Raw genomic sequence first — 18,823 nt, forward strand, 5'->3', positions numbered from 1 at the left:
GAGAGGTTTAACCAGAGAAGCGGGTAGAAGGGACTCTAAAGAGCTTGGAAGCTTTTCCTCAGTAAAATTCCCCAAGAGGCAAGGCCGGGTGGGCAGGCTGTGCAAGATGACCCATACCGGACTCTTGGGAAGGGTAGTACTGATGGCTCTGATAGCTGGTGGTGCTCTGAGAAGCCCAGCTGAGCCATGCTGTGAGTGCTACCGACCCCTCTATGAGGAAGAAGTGAGCTCCTTGTCGAGAGTCCATATCAGTTCTAACCCTGATTGTGTTAACCTCTCCCAATTGGTCCTTTATCAGAAAAATAAGAGAGTGTATTGGAGAGCATACAATACTGCCACTTCTAGGCAGCCACTCCTAGGAGAGTGCCCTATAGGGGAAGCCTGGTTGTGCTTTGAATGTGATGCTGCTGAAACAAGCTCAGCAAATCTAGTAAAAAGAAAAGAAATAGTGAAAATGGTAAGAAAAATTGTTTGTTACAAGTATTTATATAAGTGTACTGGAAAGGAGATTAACCCCTTTTGGAACATATTTCAAGGGAGCTCTAAATCCCTAGGTTTGATCTCGTCTGGCAACTGCATTGCTAGAGTGATAAAACCAATTTTGTTATTACCCAAAGAAACTGGATCAAGTTTGAGAGTTCCCATATATAATGATTTGGGAGGAAATAAACAGAACCGAGAAAGTGAAATAGAAATTGAGAAAATCCAAAATTGTAAAAGCCAAATTCGGACCCCAATATCTATGTTAAACAAAGTCATCAGGCTCCAGGCAGTATTAAAAATAAAGAATTCAATTATTAGGAACATTTCAAACGAAATAAAAAGATTAGCATGTGTAAATAATGAAGAACAAACTCCTACACTTGATCCCAGTGGGTGGGAGAACCTGGAGATTTTCAAAAAGGATGTATGGGAAAAGGTAGTTTTTCTCACTGTGTGTGTACTTGGAGGATTGCTTCTTTTACTATACTTATTTATCTGTTTTAGTAGAATAGTGCTTGCCGTGCAGACCAACCTGAAGAAACCAAGGAAAGTAACAAGGTTAAGTAACCAGGATTACCAAAGTGCACAAGAGATTTATAGTAGATTCAAAACAAAAAAAAATTTGTGAGTTGATGCGAGCTTAGAATTTAAGCTCGATCAAAGAAAAAGAGGGGGGACTGTTATGAACAAAATTCGGGTAATATTTTTTTTGTGAGAAAAAGTTACAAAAAGCAGCCAGACCACGGGTAGCTGCTGAAGTTCTTCGTGTTTTGTTATTGTAATCACGAGTCGTTGTGGCTAATCGCTCCTTTTGTATCAGCAGAGCCTCGCCCGAGGCTAAGTTGTACCTTTCCCAGAAGGGTGGGAACCTTCCCGAACAGTAGAAGAGACCTGAGAAGGTGGGGGGGGCTATGCAAAGTGACTCCAAGACCACAATGCAGCATGGGTCCCCCGGTGTACGGAGAAAACCCCAAAACAACGAGCCACCTAAGAGTTGAGAGACTGGAGTGATGTCTAGACGTGAAGAGCTGAATGCTGAACCTGCAGAGATGCAAAACACCTTCAGAGCCTCGCCCTGACCAAGAGAGACGACCCCGGCGGTGAGACGAGGTTGACTGAGCCGGCAAAGGTACCATCTGACGGGATCAGCAGACCCTAAAGGCTCCCACGAGGACTTGATCCCCAGCTCTGCCCCTTGCGGACAGAGCTGCGCATATCCTCCTTCTCTGAGTCGCTTTGGGAGAGACGACGGAGACTGCAGACCCGTTGAGCCACCCAATCCTGAGTTGATCACTTTTAATAAAGGCATTGAAAAAGGAGAAGAAGTCTCCTGGCCCTGTTTATTTCACAAAGCAAACCAGTTTGTCCTAAATTCTAAGGTGCAAGAAAACTATGTCTCTTGAAATCCTCTGCCCCTTATTTCCTACAGAAAATTTCCTATTTCCTAGTTTAGACATTATTTATTACTCAATAAACACAGAAGATGATTGGTAGCTTTGCTAGTCTCACTCTACTGTTTCAAAGATAGGACAACCCTCCACTCTTACAAGGATATTCCCTTCCAAATTAAAAATGTCAGAAAGTATCAGGGCAGGGAGAAGTCACAGTTGGCAAAAAAATACAAGATCCTGTTACCAAGTGCTGCTGTTCTTGTAATACCATTTTACTTTTAACTGCATGGTAAATCTATTAAAAATGCCAACTTTAGTTTATGATCAGTACAGAAACAACATTTTTTTGCATAATTAAATAGAAAATTTCAAACCAAACAAATTTTAACTGTAGTCCTGATATATCTAATGGGAAGAAATATAAACCAAATAAAATTAATACTGAGAATTCACTTTTTATTCATGATTGCCTTTTAAAATAAGCTAAAGAAGTGAAGTAGTTTAAATTTACCTTTGGAACAATAGGAAAGAATTTTAATTTCTTAATTGAAATAAACCTTTTGCAAACAAAGAAGAACAACTATGTTTCCTCCTAATTAAGCAAGGAATGTTTTCACACAAACATTTATATTTATCAAGAGATGAGAGGAGACAGCATGACAGACAGATTGCCTAATATACTTTTGGAAGGCATCAGTCAAATTTTACAAAAATAAATCCAAAAATTGTTGGAACAAAACAAAACAGTAGACTAGAAACTGTCGCAGAGTATGAGATTTCACTTTTATTTCAAATTATACTTTGAAAAGAAAATAACTCCAATATTAATGATTTAGTTTAAAATTTCCAAGCATCACTAGTCTCTTAAAAGAAAGATATTCACACCATATCATACTCTCTCAAGTTGCTTAGTATTCTTTGGGTAGTGCCTGAAGAGGCCAGAGTGTTGAACCACACACATACTAACAGAACTAAATCAATTTCAGTGATCACAAGAAGGTCTTATCAGTCAGAAGGTCACTAAATAATGCACTGCTCTGTGATGCTGAAGCTTTTGCAAAAGTCCACTAGGTCCAAAAAAGACAAATCCAGTATCTTTGGAGTAACATTCACTGCTACACTGTTGTAGTAAAATTATTAAAAGAGAATTGCAGAAGTGAGTGGGTTTTGTTGTTTTCTAAAGGTTGATTAAATGCATGTAGTGCAGCTGACTCTGTGTGTCTGTGTTCATGCACTTACTCGTGTTCATGTGTATCAAGGAAAAAAGGGCTTCAGCTGAAAAGCTTGCTTTTCATCCTGGCTCCAGTTTGCAGGCTTTGCTTATTTCTAAGAACATTCATCAGCTCAGGGTTTATTATGCTTCTTTTTCTCACATGCATTTCTCAGGAACAGAACAGAGAAAATGTTACAAATATAAACAGGAGATTCTATATCTCAACTAACTACAGCAGAGAGTCTGTAGAGAAAAATATTACTCATATTTTAGAAAAACCTAATTACCTTTGTCATCTCATTTTTACTGTCAACACCCAGTTAAGGGAAATTCTATATACTTCTATGCAGACAAGCCAATGGCACAATGCAAAGCTGCTGGCATTCTTTTTAAATTCTGGTTCTTTGTGTTTACTGTGATTTGATCTAAAACTTCAAACATATCTGAACATTAATATTCACACTGCTCAGATATTTAGAAAAGGTTTTGGCTGTTTGAAACAGGTTCTGTTTTATTAAAAACAGCACTTAAAATTGAAAATGAGAATGTTTTTGATGAATTATTTCACCCATACGGCCCCTTAGCCAATATCTGTTCTGAGTGCAGAAGTCAAATCATTTCACTGTGGCCATTTAAGAGATTCAACTCTAAAGTATTTGCTAATATATTTTTTAGAAATCAGTAAAGATCTTAGGATACAAAGAAATCCTCGTTCACAGATATGTATCTCTAAATATAAAAAATCTGGATGATTACCTTACACTTTAAACATAGGAAGTTGGATAAAATTAATCTTATCTTGCATGCCTTGAAGAATATTTAGGTACATAAATGGGACTAAAAGTCTGAAGCAAAAATTCTGAAGTAGAAGGATGTGTACCACCTGATGAATGCCTGAGCTTGAGGTACAGGCATTTCCCAAACAAAACACTTGAAATTCACACAAAATGCAAGTTTTGGACTTGAAAAGTATCTGGGTGGAATGTTATTTACAAGCCTGCAACAGAGCAGATAAAAAACTGAGATGTGGTAAAATATATGAAGAATTAGACCATAACATAACATAGTAAAAAAACAAAACAAAACAAAAAAACCCCAATGACATATAGACAACTGAAAGTTTTAAAAAATTCTTCACTTTTCAGACAGAATGATGATGTTTAACACTTAAAATGCCTCCTAAGCAAAAGTATATTTTGAGGCACTTTAGGAAACTTGGCAATTTCAGCTCAAAGCATACAAACAGGGCTAAAAAATCTGATATTCTGCTTATCTGTCTATGAGTAGGCAAGGGAGATGTGTGACAAACAGACACGTTGCAGTACAGGTAGATTTTAAAATTATAGTAGACACAAAATGGCTTTAAAAATGGTTTTTAAAATTAAAATTGGACTGCAATTCATATTGGAAGACCACAAAGCAGAATTAAGTTAGTTCAAGAGACAATGATTTCTTGATACTTGTCTCTTTTCCAATGGTCAGATATGGAATGGTTTCAAATAAATATTTTTGATTCTTCTTTTCCTTAGCATTGCACTATTCAATGAGCAATAATCTCTTTCTAAATGCTTAGCTGGCTAATACAAAGCAAGCCTTTGTGTCTGAACAATTTATACAAACATGCTAGGAAAAATGGCAGTCAATGTAGCCTTTGTAAATTTTCACAGATTTAAATTAAACTGCAACTTCTTAGTTTACTCATTTCTTAATTCTAAATTAAGTAATTTCATTACCTAAACTTCTTAGTTTACTCATTTCTAACTTTTCTCTAATTTCTGCCGATAAATATAGTAAAATATATTTTTACAGATGGCTTCAGGAACAATTTAAACAAATAATTCTGCTTCTGTACAATATAAATAACAGGCATTATGAACAAAAAATAAATAATTTCAATTTTTTTTCATTATTCTGTACATATATTTTTCTATTTAATTACACATTCTAGTGTGTAATTAGCATTGTGTAAACAATGCTAACAAAACTGTCTGGAAGATCAAAGGTGCTCTTACATGCTGTGCATTGGAAAATAAATTGTGAGTCAACTTGGCTGTTCCCTGAAGCAATAAAAGTTTAAATGAATTTGCTTAAGGATAACTATTACCTGAAACATTAAGAGCCATTCCTAAGAAAGTAAAATTTTCAAAAAATACCAAGAATATCAGAGCATTATGGGGACTTCTCTCTGGAAATGGAGGTCAGTCCCAACTGCAATCAGTGTGCTATAAACAAAAAGGGTTCAAAACCATAGAACTCAAAATTAAAGAACAAGCAGTATGTTTTACTGCTTATCTGCTGTTTTGTTTTACTTGTAAAAAGAAAGAATTGTCTCAGGTATCAAAAACTCACAACACAGAGACACACATATCTGACTACATGTGATTGCAAATGCATATGGTAAAGTGGAATCAGTACCCAGAGAATTGCAAACATTTCTGTCACAAAAACCCATTTCTGCAGTCCTTTTCAAGCAAGGAAATTGGAGCCACCTCACCCTGCAGGTTCATAATCTTGAAGTATATATAGAAATTTTTCTAGATGATAGTTAAGTGGTTAAGTTTATACAAACTCAAAGGCACACAGATTGAGCTAAAAGGACTAAATGCAGGTTTTCATGTAGTCATTACTTTCCAATTTTCTTTGTTGTTTGCTTGTATCTGTAACACCTCCACAGCTCTCAGAAACAGATTTAATCTGACTTGAAGTTTCTGAGGAGACAGGTATCCACCAAAAAACCCTACCATCGTTTAATGGCAATGGTATAAAACGATGATAAAGGTAACTTCAGCAGAAGGATTGGCAATACTGAATAAAGGCTGTCTTGTGCTATCAAATGTAAAAACAAAACCAGAAAGTTTTGAACTTGTCAAACCCAGCAGGTCATATGCTGCATTCTCTGATTTAGAAATTGCTAACAATTTGGACATTTCTTCCTTTTCTCACAACAAACTTTTCCACAATGATCCCTTTGATCTAGGTCTTCTGGCCTACTATAGAGTTAATACAGGATTAAAGATAGGAGGCACCAAGAAGTGCTTTTGTTTCCTACACATTAACTGATGAAGTACAAGCCAGAAGACCCATGGAGTGATCAGTCTAACAGAGTGCCCTGCAGTTTGAATCAGCCACAGAATTTATTTATAATCACTCATATGTTCATCCTTTCAGAGTTAAAGAACAGAGGTACCTAGAACACAAAAACATTTCTCCTTTACTAAACTCCCTACTGTTAGAGAATAGATTGTGGGAGAATAGAAATGGGGCTATGGCAGAGCCTCATCCCTAATGGGGTGCAGCTGTATAAGAGAGATGAACAGCATTAAAGTGTGGAAAGCTGATGTGTATTGACCCATCACAAAAGATAAAAGAGCATGCCGGTGCTATGCATGTGAGAAAAGAGGTATAAAAAATGGTATGGGGGAATAATAAAGGGCTGGTGCTTGCCACCATTTTCGGTGTCAGTCGTGTGTCCACTGCCACCTTACAGCATGTAGGTGAACATAAAAGAATAAGAGGAATACCTATGGATAAAGTTCAGCACTATTTCATAGTAGTAGTACCCCTCTATGCTAGTCCTTAATGCTTTTGTTTCCCCAGTTCCACAGACATGAAAGTGCTACTATCACCATAAACATGCAGATCATCTGCAATATTCAGCACAAATCAGGGAGAAATCTTTTTTAGGAAAAGCCCCATACCTGAAACTTCTTTATACTGTCTCAGGACTGTAGTCCTGAGAACGATTATAGGCCTGTTATTGATTCCCTGTACTTTTGCTACTGCATTCAGCTTGAGAATAGACTGCCATAAAGTATATTATTTTATTCAATACTAAAAATTTCCTTCACTGGGAAAATAACATGCTATTTGATAAGGGGAATGGCATTCAAATCCCACTGTCATGTTGCAATCTCCTGAATTGGTCTCTCTTCCCCCAGAGAGCTGATTACAGTCAGAGCCATAACTGTTTAAATACAGGGCTATACTTTTTCTTCCAGACATTTTTGTATTAGACTTTTTGATGCCTAATATCATATCAGACAGGAAAAAAAAAAAAAAAAAAAAACCACCAAAAAACCCTTCTGATTTTCTAATCCAATCCTTTAATACTTTTGATGCACTGTGGTAGAATATTTGCCATTTGAAGTGTATGAATACACTTCTGCTCTATGACTGTTTTGTCTGCTCTCTATAATAAGGAACAAGCATAGGTGTTATTATTCATCCGCAAGTCAGCAGCTAAACAAATGAGTCTGAAATATCAGTGATACCTATAAGATCTATTCACTTATTTAGATCCCAATCCTATTAAATCAATAACTATTTGAAGAGAAACAGTACTTATGTACAATATATACTGTGATCTCAAAGGAGTAAATCCTTCTTGTGATCAGAAATACACCAATTTTATTAATGGGTTAATTTTATGTGGTTGTAAGGCCTCTATATAACTTATATTTCCCTTTCCATTAAAAAAAAAAAAACTTTAAAGACACAAAATAACTGAGTTTCACTTATGTAAACAGCCTAAGTCTAATCTTTCACAAACATTTATTTAATTAATATTTTCGGAATGACCAGGGCGCACACTAACTCTTTATTAGCCTGCAGCTATGTTATGTTGATAACATTGAGCTAGAGCACTTCAAAATTCTCTATACCTTGATGAAATACCGAAGGTCACCTAATATAAGGCAGCAAATTAATGAAAAGCAGAAAACACTGTATAGATAGGAAAAAGAAGGTGTAAGAGAAAAATGAGATGGAGGTGATACTGCTTAAGTTAGTTTAGCCAGAGTGGAAACTGAGCAGAGTGACTAAAAGGAAGAGATAGACTACTTTGGGCACAGGAATAAGGATCAAAGGAAGCAGGAGTCTTCATCCTAATTATCAACGATAACAAGGGACATAATACAATATTGTTCATGAAGCTACGAAGTAGCTTTTCCTTTTCCTACCAGCCCTTTCAAAGACAATTCCCCCCATCCCCCCCACCCTCCCCACTGATTTACCCACAGATAGCTTACACCCTTTTGTTCTTATTCCAAGTCCCTTTTCTGTTCACGTATTTAACCTACCTCTATGGTACTCAGTTTTGTACAGGTGGGAGGTGGAGGAGGAGATGGAAGAAAGTGCCCCTCTACTTATGAATAAAGTGGATGGTATAATTTCTCATAAATTCTTTGTACGTCTTTCAACACTTATTAAAGAAACAAGTAGGAATTTAAAAGGGTTAAAAGAAACACCTTTCAAAAAAATTTTTAAATATCTTAACTCCTTGTACCCTTAGAAATTACTTAAAATTGTAGCTGTCCACACTGTTGTGCTTTACCTAAGTGCTACATTTTGCATCCATAGCTTAACAAAGATCTCAATTCTTCCTAAAGCTCCTTTGTGTGAGGTACCTCAATTCTTCCATCAGTTTTAATTATAGTAATTCTGCTTTTGTGCTCAAAGAATATGCACATTGGGAATGCTCATAATGCCAGAGTACTTGCTGCTACTCTAACGTAGGAAATGAAGTTCCTGTGCAATGATGGAGGTAAAATAGCAGAGCTGAAATATGAACTACTTAATGTAAATACTTTCTTAACATATTTAGAGCTTGAAATCAAGTTGATTTCCACAATTACATTACAAAAGCTGCATAATATATTTAGGCGTACATTTTATGCAGGTACTTATGTTACTCCAATTAAAAAAAAATCTTTCTCTGAAATTTTGCTATCTCCTACAAAAGCACAGTAAGGGGGCAAATGGATGCAAATTTAAATGGCAAAATCATGATTTAAAGCATGTGAGTTTTATCTTTTGCATGTGAAAGACATTGGAGACCAAAAGTATCCTATAACTTGTTTCTTAGAGAGAAACGTTGCCAGATGCATTCAGTGAGGAAATAATCACACTTCTCAGAGCATCTGGAAACAATGAGGATGAATTGTACATTCCACAAAGTTGTAAAATTATATTATAATTTGATCATTTGATGTAGCTTTATCTTTATGCGGTGCTGGGATACAGAATACTTGTGGGAAATTAGCACCTGGAGAAAGGAAATTAAATTTAGATAAGTTTCATCCAAACAAGGTGAAAAACTTTTTAAAATTATTTGTCTCACTGTCATGATAACTTCTGTTCTGCTGTGACTAAATCTCCATGAAAGTAGCTCAGGAAAATTCTATGGGGTAACTGAAAGAAAACTACATCCTGCAAATATCACATATTAGCCTTTTTGATACTGATGTTTATTTCTGCCCACCTACATAGCAACAGCAAATTTTCTGAAGTACACAGTACTTAATGAAAGTCACTACACTAAACTCATTACTAAATGCTGCTCAATAAAAGTTGGTTCATTTCTCCCAGTTCCTGCCTCAGGTCTGATGTATGCAGCTGTCCTGCAGAAATATATTCAGTATTACCAGGTATTTGCTGTCCACATTATAGATGACTAAAGCATTCTTTTAGAACTGACTGAGGCAATGACAAATGAACAATGAGAACTACTACTAAGATAAAGTTAAGAAAGTAAAATCTTCAAAAGATTGATAACCTTTCTTTGGTGTGTCTGTAGTCCTATAAATATATAACAATGCATTAACTAAACATAAACTTCATGAATTTTTCATGTGTAAAGAGCTTCTCAATGAAAAACAATCTATAGAAATGCAGTTTCTTGAACAGCTGTGTGTCAAAACTGCATTGTGCTGGAAAGTAACCTACAAACAGTTCCAATTCTATATGCTCACACTGGCTGATACCAAATATAAGTCTCCTAATAATAAAGAAAGCAAGGGGTCTGTGTGAGATCATTTCAGCAAGCTCCCTGTTAATAATAGTTCTGGGTGATGGATTTTACCCATGATGTTTCTGTTCACACATCTTTAGGTAACTGGAGACGCTCTCATAGTCTGGAGCACATCAAAACCTTAAGCCACTCAAGATATGCTTACTCAACACCCCAAATTATCTATTTAAAGAAAATGATAAAAGCACCATATTGAGAAGATAATATGTGTAATCAAAAACAAGAGAAAGTTTCTTTCACAGAAACTAGTCATAGAAAAATTGATATTTGGAATCCTCTTAATGTCTTTTTGAATACCTAATGACAATGTAGTTGGAAATTAGCTAGAGTGAGAAAAGTATAAGATGCTAAAGGTTTTGGCTTAAACTCTAAACAGAAATAGTTTACTATAATCTAAACCATCTGAAAAACCAAAAGCAATCTACGCAATCTAAAAGCAAACCCTGGAAATTACTGAGAAAATGTGAGAGCCATGAAGTTGAAGAAAGAAATCAAACGGTTTCATGACATACAGAGGAATCACACAATCTTCACATGAGGTGAAAAAAACTCAGTTTCTGGTTCTTCTGGATCTGGTTTGAATTACCCTTCTAATATTAATAGAGTATTTCTTTCATGCTGAGAAAACAAAAAAATTGCAGGACAAAGGATGAACTATTCAAGTAAATCATGCAGAGCATTGCTAAAAGTACTGTGAAGTTTCAATATTACCATTAAGATAGACTTTCAAGAAATGAAACATACACACTTTGTCTACACAGAAAAATAGTCCTTTTTCCTTCATTTAATATCCATTTTATACTTGTTGTACTTAAATTACACTCTTCATTTTTTACTTACTAACATCTTTTCTGTTGGGTGAAAAATCATATTCAAACCAAAAAGCAGCCCACAGGAAAAACTTCAGAAGTTCAAGGAGTAATTTGAAGCTAATAGGCAGTCTAGGATCAGAAATATATGTAAGTCAGTAAGGGCATCTATATACGTTAGTGTAGCAACTACCTGGGCAATCTAGCTAAAAAATTTCCTTGAACTTTGATCTGTTTTGCTGACTATTTCTAGCAGTAATCTTAAGTTTTTAAACCTTCTGTGTATATCAAATAAAAAATTTATTTTTTATTTCTCTAAATGTCATAAAGCTGTTGCCTCAAATATTAATGAATTACATATTCCAATATTAACATGTGGTTTAATCAACAGAGCATAAAACTGCAATTTTCACATTGTAAATACATATCTTAATTTGTTTGAAGATTAATTATTGCAATAAATCAATAAAATCTACTTATTAATATAGTCATATTAATAAGACATTATTACACAGTAAAATTTGTAAATAAAAAATTATTTTTGCTACTTCTCAAGAATCTATCTGAAAAGCTAGTTCATAATTACTTCTATATAATTATAATATATATATATAATTATTTCATAATAATTTTAATAATCCATCACTCTAACTCTATGTTTTTTATTATTTTATTAGTTTTGATGTATTTTTTGAGTAGTTAACCATTAAGTGCCTATTCTAGTTATGTATTCTCCTCTGTTTTTCTACTTGATCTCTTTTTTTCTTACATTATATGGATAAAATTCATAATCTGTGCTCCACCATTTGGAACTGAATTCCAGAAGAACATGCAGAGAATTTCAATTCCAAAATAGCTAATTCACAAATGAAAATAAAATCTCAGTATCTCAATGAAGATAAACAATTTTCAGGTTCAATCCCTGTATCTCAATTAATCAGCCTAAGAACATGTTCATCACTGCCAGGCAGACATGCCAATGACACATTAAATAGCATTACAGTAGACATCTGAAGTACTAAATATTTACAAAAGAAATTACTATTGACTAAAATGTGTTCAAATTCTGAAAATCTGAAATTATTCCTACTGAATAGATTCTCTGTTTTAATGGCTAGATTCTCTGTTTTAATGGATATTGTTTATTTAGCAATGTCCTTTGGTGAGAATATGCATAAATAAAAAGAAAAAAATGTTTCCAAGTACTTTCCTGGATCACTGGGCAAAATTCCAAAGAGATTAACATTTGTGTGGAATACTAAAACTGTGTCAAACATATTAAAACTATGAAATACATGAAGATAAGATATAGTAAGAAAAAAACAACATGCAACACCTAATTTTCCATTTTTGTATAACTAAACATCCTCTCCTGCATTTTCTAGTTAATGGAAATAATCAGTTTATTAATCCTCGAAATAGGATTGATTTCATACAAAATTACATTTGAACTAATCATAGATTCATATAAAACAGTCTTCAAGAGAGATTATGTAGAACCCTGTCCAATTGCCCTTTGAAAGGCAACAGAGATGGTTTTTCATCACATTTCCTACATTTTGCTTATGGTGGAAACAAGCAAGTACTTCTAGTGCATTTCAGCAGAGGGCAGTGCCTACCTCGGGGACTCACAAAAATCTTTCTGAATCTTATTTTTCTCTTTCACTAAGAACAGGGAGAGAAATGTACTCAGACTCACAGCAGAAAATGCCAAGAGGTCTGCTTTGCTCTGTGATTATCAGGTGCGCCAAGAAGATGCTCAAAGGGCTGGAGCACCTCTTCTATGATGACAGGCTTTGGGAGTTGGGGTTGTTCAGCCTGGAGAAGAGAAAACTCAGGGGCGACCTTCCAGACCCTAAAGGGGCTACTAGAGAGTTGAAGAGAATGTAGTGATAGTTCAAGGGAGAACAGATTTAAACTCAAGAAGAGGAGGTTTGGAGTAGAAATTAGGAAGAAATTCTTTACTGTGGAGATGGTGAGGCACTGGAGCAGGTTTCCAGAGAAACTGAAGATGTCCCATCCCTGAAGTGTTCAAGGCCAGGCTGGATGGGACTTTGAGCAACCTGGTGTAATGGAAGGTGTTCCTGCCCATGGCAGGGGTGTTGGAAGTAGATGATCTTCAAGATGCCTTCCAAATAAGCCACTTTCTGACTCTATGAATCTAAAAAATTCTGTTGAATGAGAAAACTGCAACCTCATGTTTCATTTCCTTTCACTGTTTATTGTATTTATATCTTGAAAATTGAAGTCCCAGCCAAAGAACACCAAGTGGTACACCTTTGTGAACTTCAACCAAAATACTCGTTTGTCTTTGCTTCCCTCTTTCTCTCCACTCAGGAGATCTGACTGCTCCTTTCATGTTATGCACATTGACAACCTGATTAGCCACCAGGGAAAGAAAATTAAATTGCCTCTCTGATACACAATACAGAAACTATATTAATCTCTGAATCAACATTTTCTGCATTCTCCACACCAGTAGACTATTTCTAAAAATAAAGTTTCAAGGAAAAGAAATTATTTTCAATTTTCCACACTATTGTATTACCTACTACAAAAGCAGAATTTTTCTTGGCACTGATTCTGAATTATTTATGCTATCCATACCCTTAGCCAGAACTAATGTGTGATAGTAGCAGCTTGAATAATTGTGGAGAAAAACAAATTCCAGTATCAGAAGCGAAAAAAGGAAAGCCAGTTTGTTGTTCAGTTGTTGCTGACTGAGTAGCTAATTGTTTGGCTTGCCCAGAAGTAATCATCTTTTAACACTGCTGAAGTTCAAGGCTCAAGAAACAAAACTCCCCATTTGGTACAATCAGGACTGGCTAACTCCATACACATCTCAGGAGGGAAGATGGTAGGTAGCAGGCAGAACACACTGGCCTCCTTTCCTAAAGTTCTCAGATTTTGTAGCCTTCTCTCCCAGGCAGAAAGTAAAAAAAAAAAAAAAAAAACAGAGAAAAAGTCTGAAAAGCAAGGAATGCCATTGTGAAACAAACAAAATAAAAAACTGAAAGAAAATTTTTGAAAGCATTTGTTAGAGTTACAATTTAAAAAATAAAATAAACCACAACAAGACAAACAGAAAAAAACAGAAGAAATGGTTCAACACCAAAAAAGTAAGAAACATATTTGCTTCTGCCCCTTAATGCCAGATGCATATAGAGCAAGCCAAAAGAATGACTCATAACTTTTGACAGGCTTCCACTGTATTATGTAAACAAGGTTGGGTAAACTTGAACCCAGAGTGGATTAAGAATACTCAAGCCTCACTAATGAATGTGTTTTGAATAGAAGGGCTGGAGCACCTCTCATTTAACCTGAGTGACATTTAGGGCATCCTTTACAGAGAGAGAAGATGTAGGCCTGATTTTCTAAAAGAAATGAGTTCTTCATCCTTAGCCTCCTGTTTTTTGGACAACTACCCATAATCACTACATTACTATATTAATAGCTTAATATATTGTAACAAGCTTAATATGTTATATACCTTCTTCCTTAAAGCATTTCCTTCAAACTGCAAACCCACAATGTTCAAATAAAGAGAACTTTATCTCAACCATTATTTCATAAAAATGCAAAGACATAATTCTGATAAAAGAAGAAATAATAAATCTTACATTCTCTGAGGAGCTTTGTCAACAGCCCACCTCATCTGATAGAAACATTTCTTATCTCTACTGCCTGACACATTCTTCTAACCCTATTCTCATCATAGTAACAGGCTGTGGTAGTAGCAATAATGCTTAATGCTTCTACTGAATTCCCATGTACAGGGAAAGGAGCAGCACTATGCATTTCTCTCTCATTCCTCATCTCTGTTGTTACACTGACAGTTCTGGACCACTTCTTTGTTTTTACAAACAATTCTTAATGGTAGTAGCTTACCATTTTCTGAGGAGTAGCTTTCTGGAAGTTTAATATTTTTTTTCTGTGCAATAATAACACACGCAGCAGGAGGGCAGTTCACCAATACACAATAGATCTAACTATTACTGAGACTGTCTGTAAGAGAGTCAGCTTGATGGTATTAATCAACACCAAGAAAAGGAATGCAAGATCATGCAGCTGCACTTTATCTTGACCTAGAGAGATCACCTTCAAGTAATAAAAGCAAGTTTAGTTCCTTTGCCCATGTAATTTCTGCCCTGCTGATAAGACTGCCAAAGCCCATGTCATTTATGGTTGCTACAGATGCTATTCTGAGATACTGCTAATAAACAGGCAACAGGGGTAACAATTTTTATCTATAAGGCCTTGCACTGCAGACCAGAAAAGCACTGCACATCAAGTGAATGTGAACTGGCTTTGTCCTCATATGGTCAGTCTGATAAATGAAGCAAATCTGTAAAACCTGACCACTATTCAATAAATTATTTTGTTTCAGGTTAGACCAAGCATTACGGCAAATTTGATTTCAAAATGGAATTACATAACTGGAAAAGTTTTAATAATCAAATAAATTATAAACCTGATAAATAGCACTGTCTTTATAGTAAAAAAGAGTAAATTCATTTGAAACAAGATCAGAGACAGAACAGTTTGGACATAAGATATTTTGTACACCAATAAAAAATCAAAATGGAATTACTTACCACTTCTTCATGGGTAGCACTTTCTACATTTATACCATTAACCTAAAAACAGATACAATAGGGAGAAAATGATTTGTAATGCGAAGTTAGTTACTGAAATAAAAGCAAGTAAGAAACAAATGTCTGTGGAAAAAAGCAAATGTTTACTCACCTGTATTATTGCATCTCCTATAAATAACATTCCTGTCTGTTCAGCTGTGGGATTATAGAAGGAGTAAATTTTAATTGATAGTAGTACTGAAAAAATGCCATATTCTCTTCCAGCAATTGTTTTAATACACTCTTCATAATCCTCATTTGAAACTGATTTGGTCATGAAAATACCAATGGCACAGCAATCAGTATTCATCCAAAATAGTAATAGACTCCTAGCAATTTTAAACACATTAAGAGAGCTACTTTCCAAGCATAAAGAACTTGTTTAGTATGGAATACAAATGTCAATTCTCACTAATGAAGGATTTCAATAAATTATGTGGAAAATGTGATTCACACTTTTCATTATTCTTCCACAAAAGGGAAACAGGGACTGCTGTAATTAAAGAGGTTGTGACTAGAATTTAATACAATTCTAACTTGAAGTTTGAGTTAGTTTTGTCCTAAAGAATAACATTATTTTGATCTACAATTTGCATATTTCCTGCCTTACAGAATTAATGGGGATAATGTCATGTTGAAATTTCAATCAACTCTCCATAGATACAAACAATGACATTATTTTGAGGTCTATTCACTAACTTTCTAAATTTTAACTTTTTTTTTTGTTGGAATTTGAGCATGTTTATCTCATGAAATGCATAAATTAATTAAAATTAAGGCTCTTATCCTTAAAAGACTGATAGTATTAAAGAAAGCCTATTAGTCTTATACATGACCTTTAAGGTCACACCTTGAGGCCTAGAAGAATGCCATCAATGTTAACAAAGAGAGTACTATGAGAAAAGAAAATAGAAGTAAAAAAGAAAGGACTGAATAGAATAGTCTTGATTTCTGCAATTTAGCTGTTGCTACTGCAAATGTGCCTTTTTTACAAAATAGCACTTTAAAAAAATAAATTGTTCATCACTCTTTTGGCAGATAAAAATTACAGTTCATTAATAAATACTTAGGAAATATTTCTCTATTTATTTTAAAAATCATATTACAAGTTGCATTGGAGGTCATTACCCCACTTCTCATCCTACATTTTATTTAAAGTCATGCATATAATTTTTATTAGCTTGCATAGAAAAGACATCTATGTACAGAAATTTAAGGGAATTAAAGCAGTTCAAAACTGTCACAAAGCAATCAGAAGTAATCTGTTCTGGGTACATACATTGGTCGAGGTGATGAACATTAGTGTGGGCATCTCAATACTAAACTTCTATTTGAGATGTTAGTAATACATACACCAATAGTGAAAAATGTGAACAATTTTTAATTCAGGGCTTATGTTAGGGCCATTGGACTTTTTTAAAAAAGTGGAAGCATCTTTGAATTGGAGATAGAAGGAAGAGGGTGAGTTTGAAATTCCAGTTGAGGCAAAGAAGAAAAGGATGAATTCAAAGAATGCATGCCTTGTCCACAGTGTCTGATAGACTCAGAAGTGAGTGGAGAAATTTTAAGCATTCTTTGTATCAGCAAGCTGCCATGGTTTAATCTTAGCTGGCAACTATTTATCATGCATCCATTTGCACAACCCTCCTTTCCAACCCCATTCTTCTACCCCATGCTACCCCCAGGGATGGGGACAAGACTTGAAAAAAAACCATAAGAACTCGTGGGTTGAGATGAGAACAGTTTAATTTTTGAAGTATAATATAATAATAGTAATGGAAAGGAGACAGTGTGCAATAAAACCTAAGAGAAATGAGGGATACACAATACAATTCCTCATCCCCTGCTGACTGATGCTTAGCCCATTCCTAAGCAGCAACTGGCAGCTCCCAGACAATTCCCCACAGTTTATATGCCAAGGATGATGTTCTATGGGATGGAATATTTCTTTGCCATGGAATATATTTTTGGCCAGTTTGGGTCGCCTCTCCTGGCTTGCTCCCAACTTCCTGTGCACTTGTTTGCAGGCAGAACATGGGACAGGGAAAAGTCTTTGATTTAGGGAAAGCACTACTTAGATAGAACTAAAATATCAGTGTGTTATCAACATCAACCCCATACTCAATCAAAAACATAGCACGGTACCAGATACTAAGAAGAAAATTAATCCTATCCCAGCTGAAAACCAGGACACGAAAGTCATGTGTGAAGAGGCAGAACAGAAAGAGGTCATGAATCAAAGCAGTTGATGATAAGGCTCCTTATATCCATACTGTAAATTTCAGGGATTTTAAACGAGATCAGACTGGTCCTCCAGTCTAAGTGCTCTCAAGTGAAGAGAAACTGACCAAGGAAAATTAGTACAAAAAAACTTTCTGTTTCGTGGACCTCTAAGCAGCCTATCCTAGGGCACACCAGTGCCACACTGTGATGCACTCCTGCTACCAGTAACAGCTGCAAGAAGCCCCAGCAGGCAGAAGCAGACTTGCTTACAAGTACTGCAACAGTCCCTGAAACTGGAATCAGTGTAGAATCTGGACAGCAACCAAACAAGGTGAAACACAGGGACAGTGTGTCCTCAGCCTCCTTGAGGAGGAAAACCCTAACAAGCCAATCCTCAGATATTACTCTGTCTGTGCAGGGTCACAGTCGGATTCAGGCTCCAAGCCCTCCAGCAAGGCAGATGTGTTTGTTTGCTCTCCAACAAGTACCAGTCAGCTGATCTGTGGGCCACAGATGTGATAAGGACAGCACATGTGGGCAGCAGCAGTGCTGCTTTCCTGAGGCCCTGTGCTGTTGGCTCTGCTGGGCAGTCAAAGCTGTTGCTTTTGGGAAGATCCGCTGGAAACAGCAATATAGGAAAAAACACAGTAAATAAAGAAATGTGGAAATGTAAGAAATTAATTTGGAAATAAATTTCTGTAAGAGGTGGCAACAGAAAAATGTAGGGTAAGAAAGCAAATCATACTGAACCAGAAAATGTTTGTGTGAAATCTAAGATCCTGATGGAAGAGTGCATGATGAAGATTTGTGGGCATGTAGGTAGGTATTACCATTTTCCTGGATGTTCATCTATTTGTGATGCACTGCATAATGACACAACAGCACAGTTGTGCAGTATTGTCTAAGTCTTCTGAGAAAACTGCTGCTTGTAACAAAAGTTGTAAGAAAATACACAGACTAGTATTCATGCAAAAAAGGAAAGACTAAATTCTAGACACAGCTTAAATTCTTGAAATAACACTATTTAACAGCTCAAGGCTTAAAAAGGAAAAGCAGTGATATGAATAGGTATAAAACCTCAAGGAAGAAAAATGGGTAAATGGAGGATAGTAACTTGGCAGCATAGAAGACAATTCCCTTGTCTTCTATGGACGAGTGGAGGCTGAACCTTTCCCCCAGGACTGTTGGCTGCCAGATCAGCAAAGACCCATTGCCCATTCCACAAGGATGATGAATACTGCAATATCCCCAGCCACCTCATG

At 35.7% G+C, this 18,823-nt stretch overlaps 1 protein-coding gene across 1 annotated transcript in view; it reads right to left on the reverse strand.

Moving 5' to 3' along the window:
• SNTG2 (syntrophin gamma 2) overlaps nucleotides 1–18,823 on the reverse strand; it is a 126,508-nt gene that overhangs the window by 86,433 nt on the left and 21,252 nt on the right. Inside the window, exons 4-5 of the mRNA XM_054279336.1 lie at nucleotides 15,451–15,494; nucleotides 15,300–15,341 (exon numbers count right to left, since the gene is read on the reverse strand). Of these exons, the coding sequence (XP_054135311.1) occupies nucleotides 15,300–15,341; nucleotides 15,451–15,494 (86 nt within the window). The remainder of the gene's footprint in view (nucleotides 1–15,299; nucleotides 15,342–15,450; nucleotides 15,495–18,823) is intronic.

This window comes from Melozone crissalis, unplaced genomic scaffold (genome assembly GCF_028551555.1).
Source record: "Melozone crissalis strain CALT ecotype California unplaced genomic scaffold, PUWL_Pcris_2 ptg000027l_1, whole genome shotgun sequence".
NCBI lineage: Eukaryota > Metazoa > Chordata > Aves > Passeriformes > Passerellidae > Melozone > Melozone crissalis.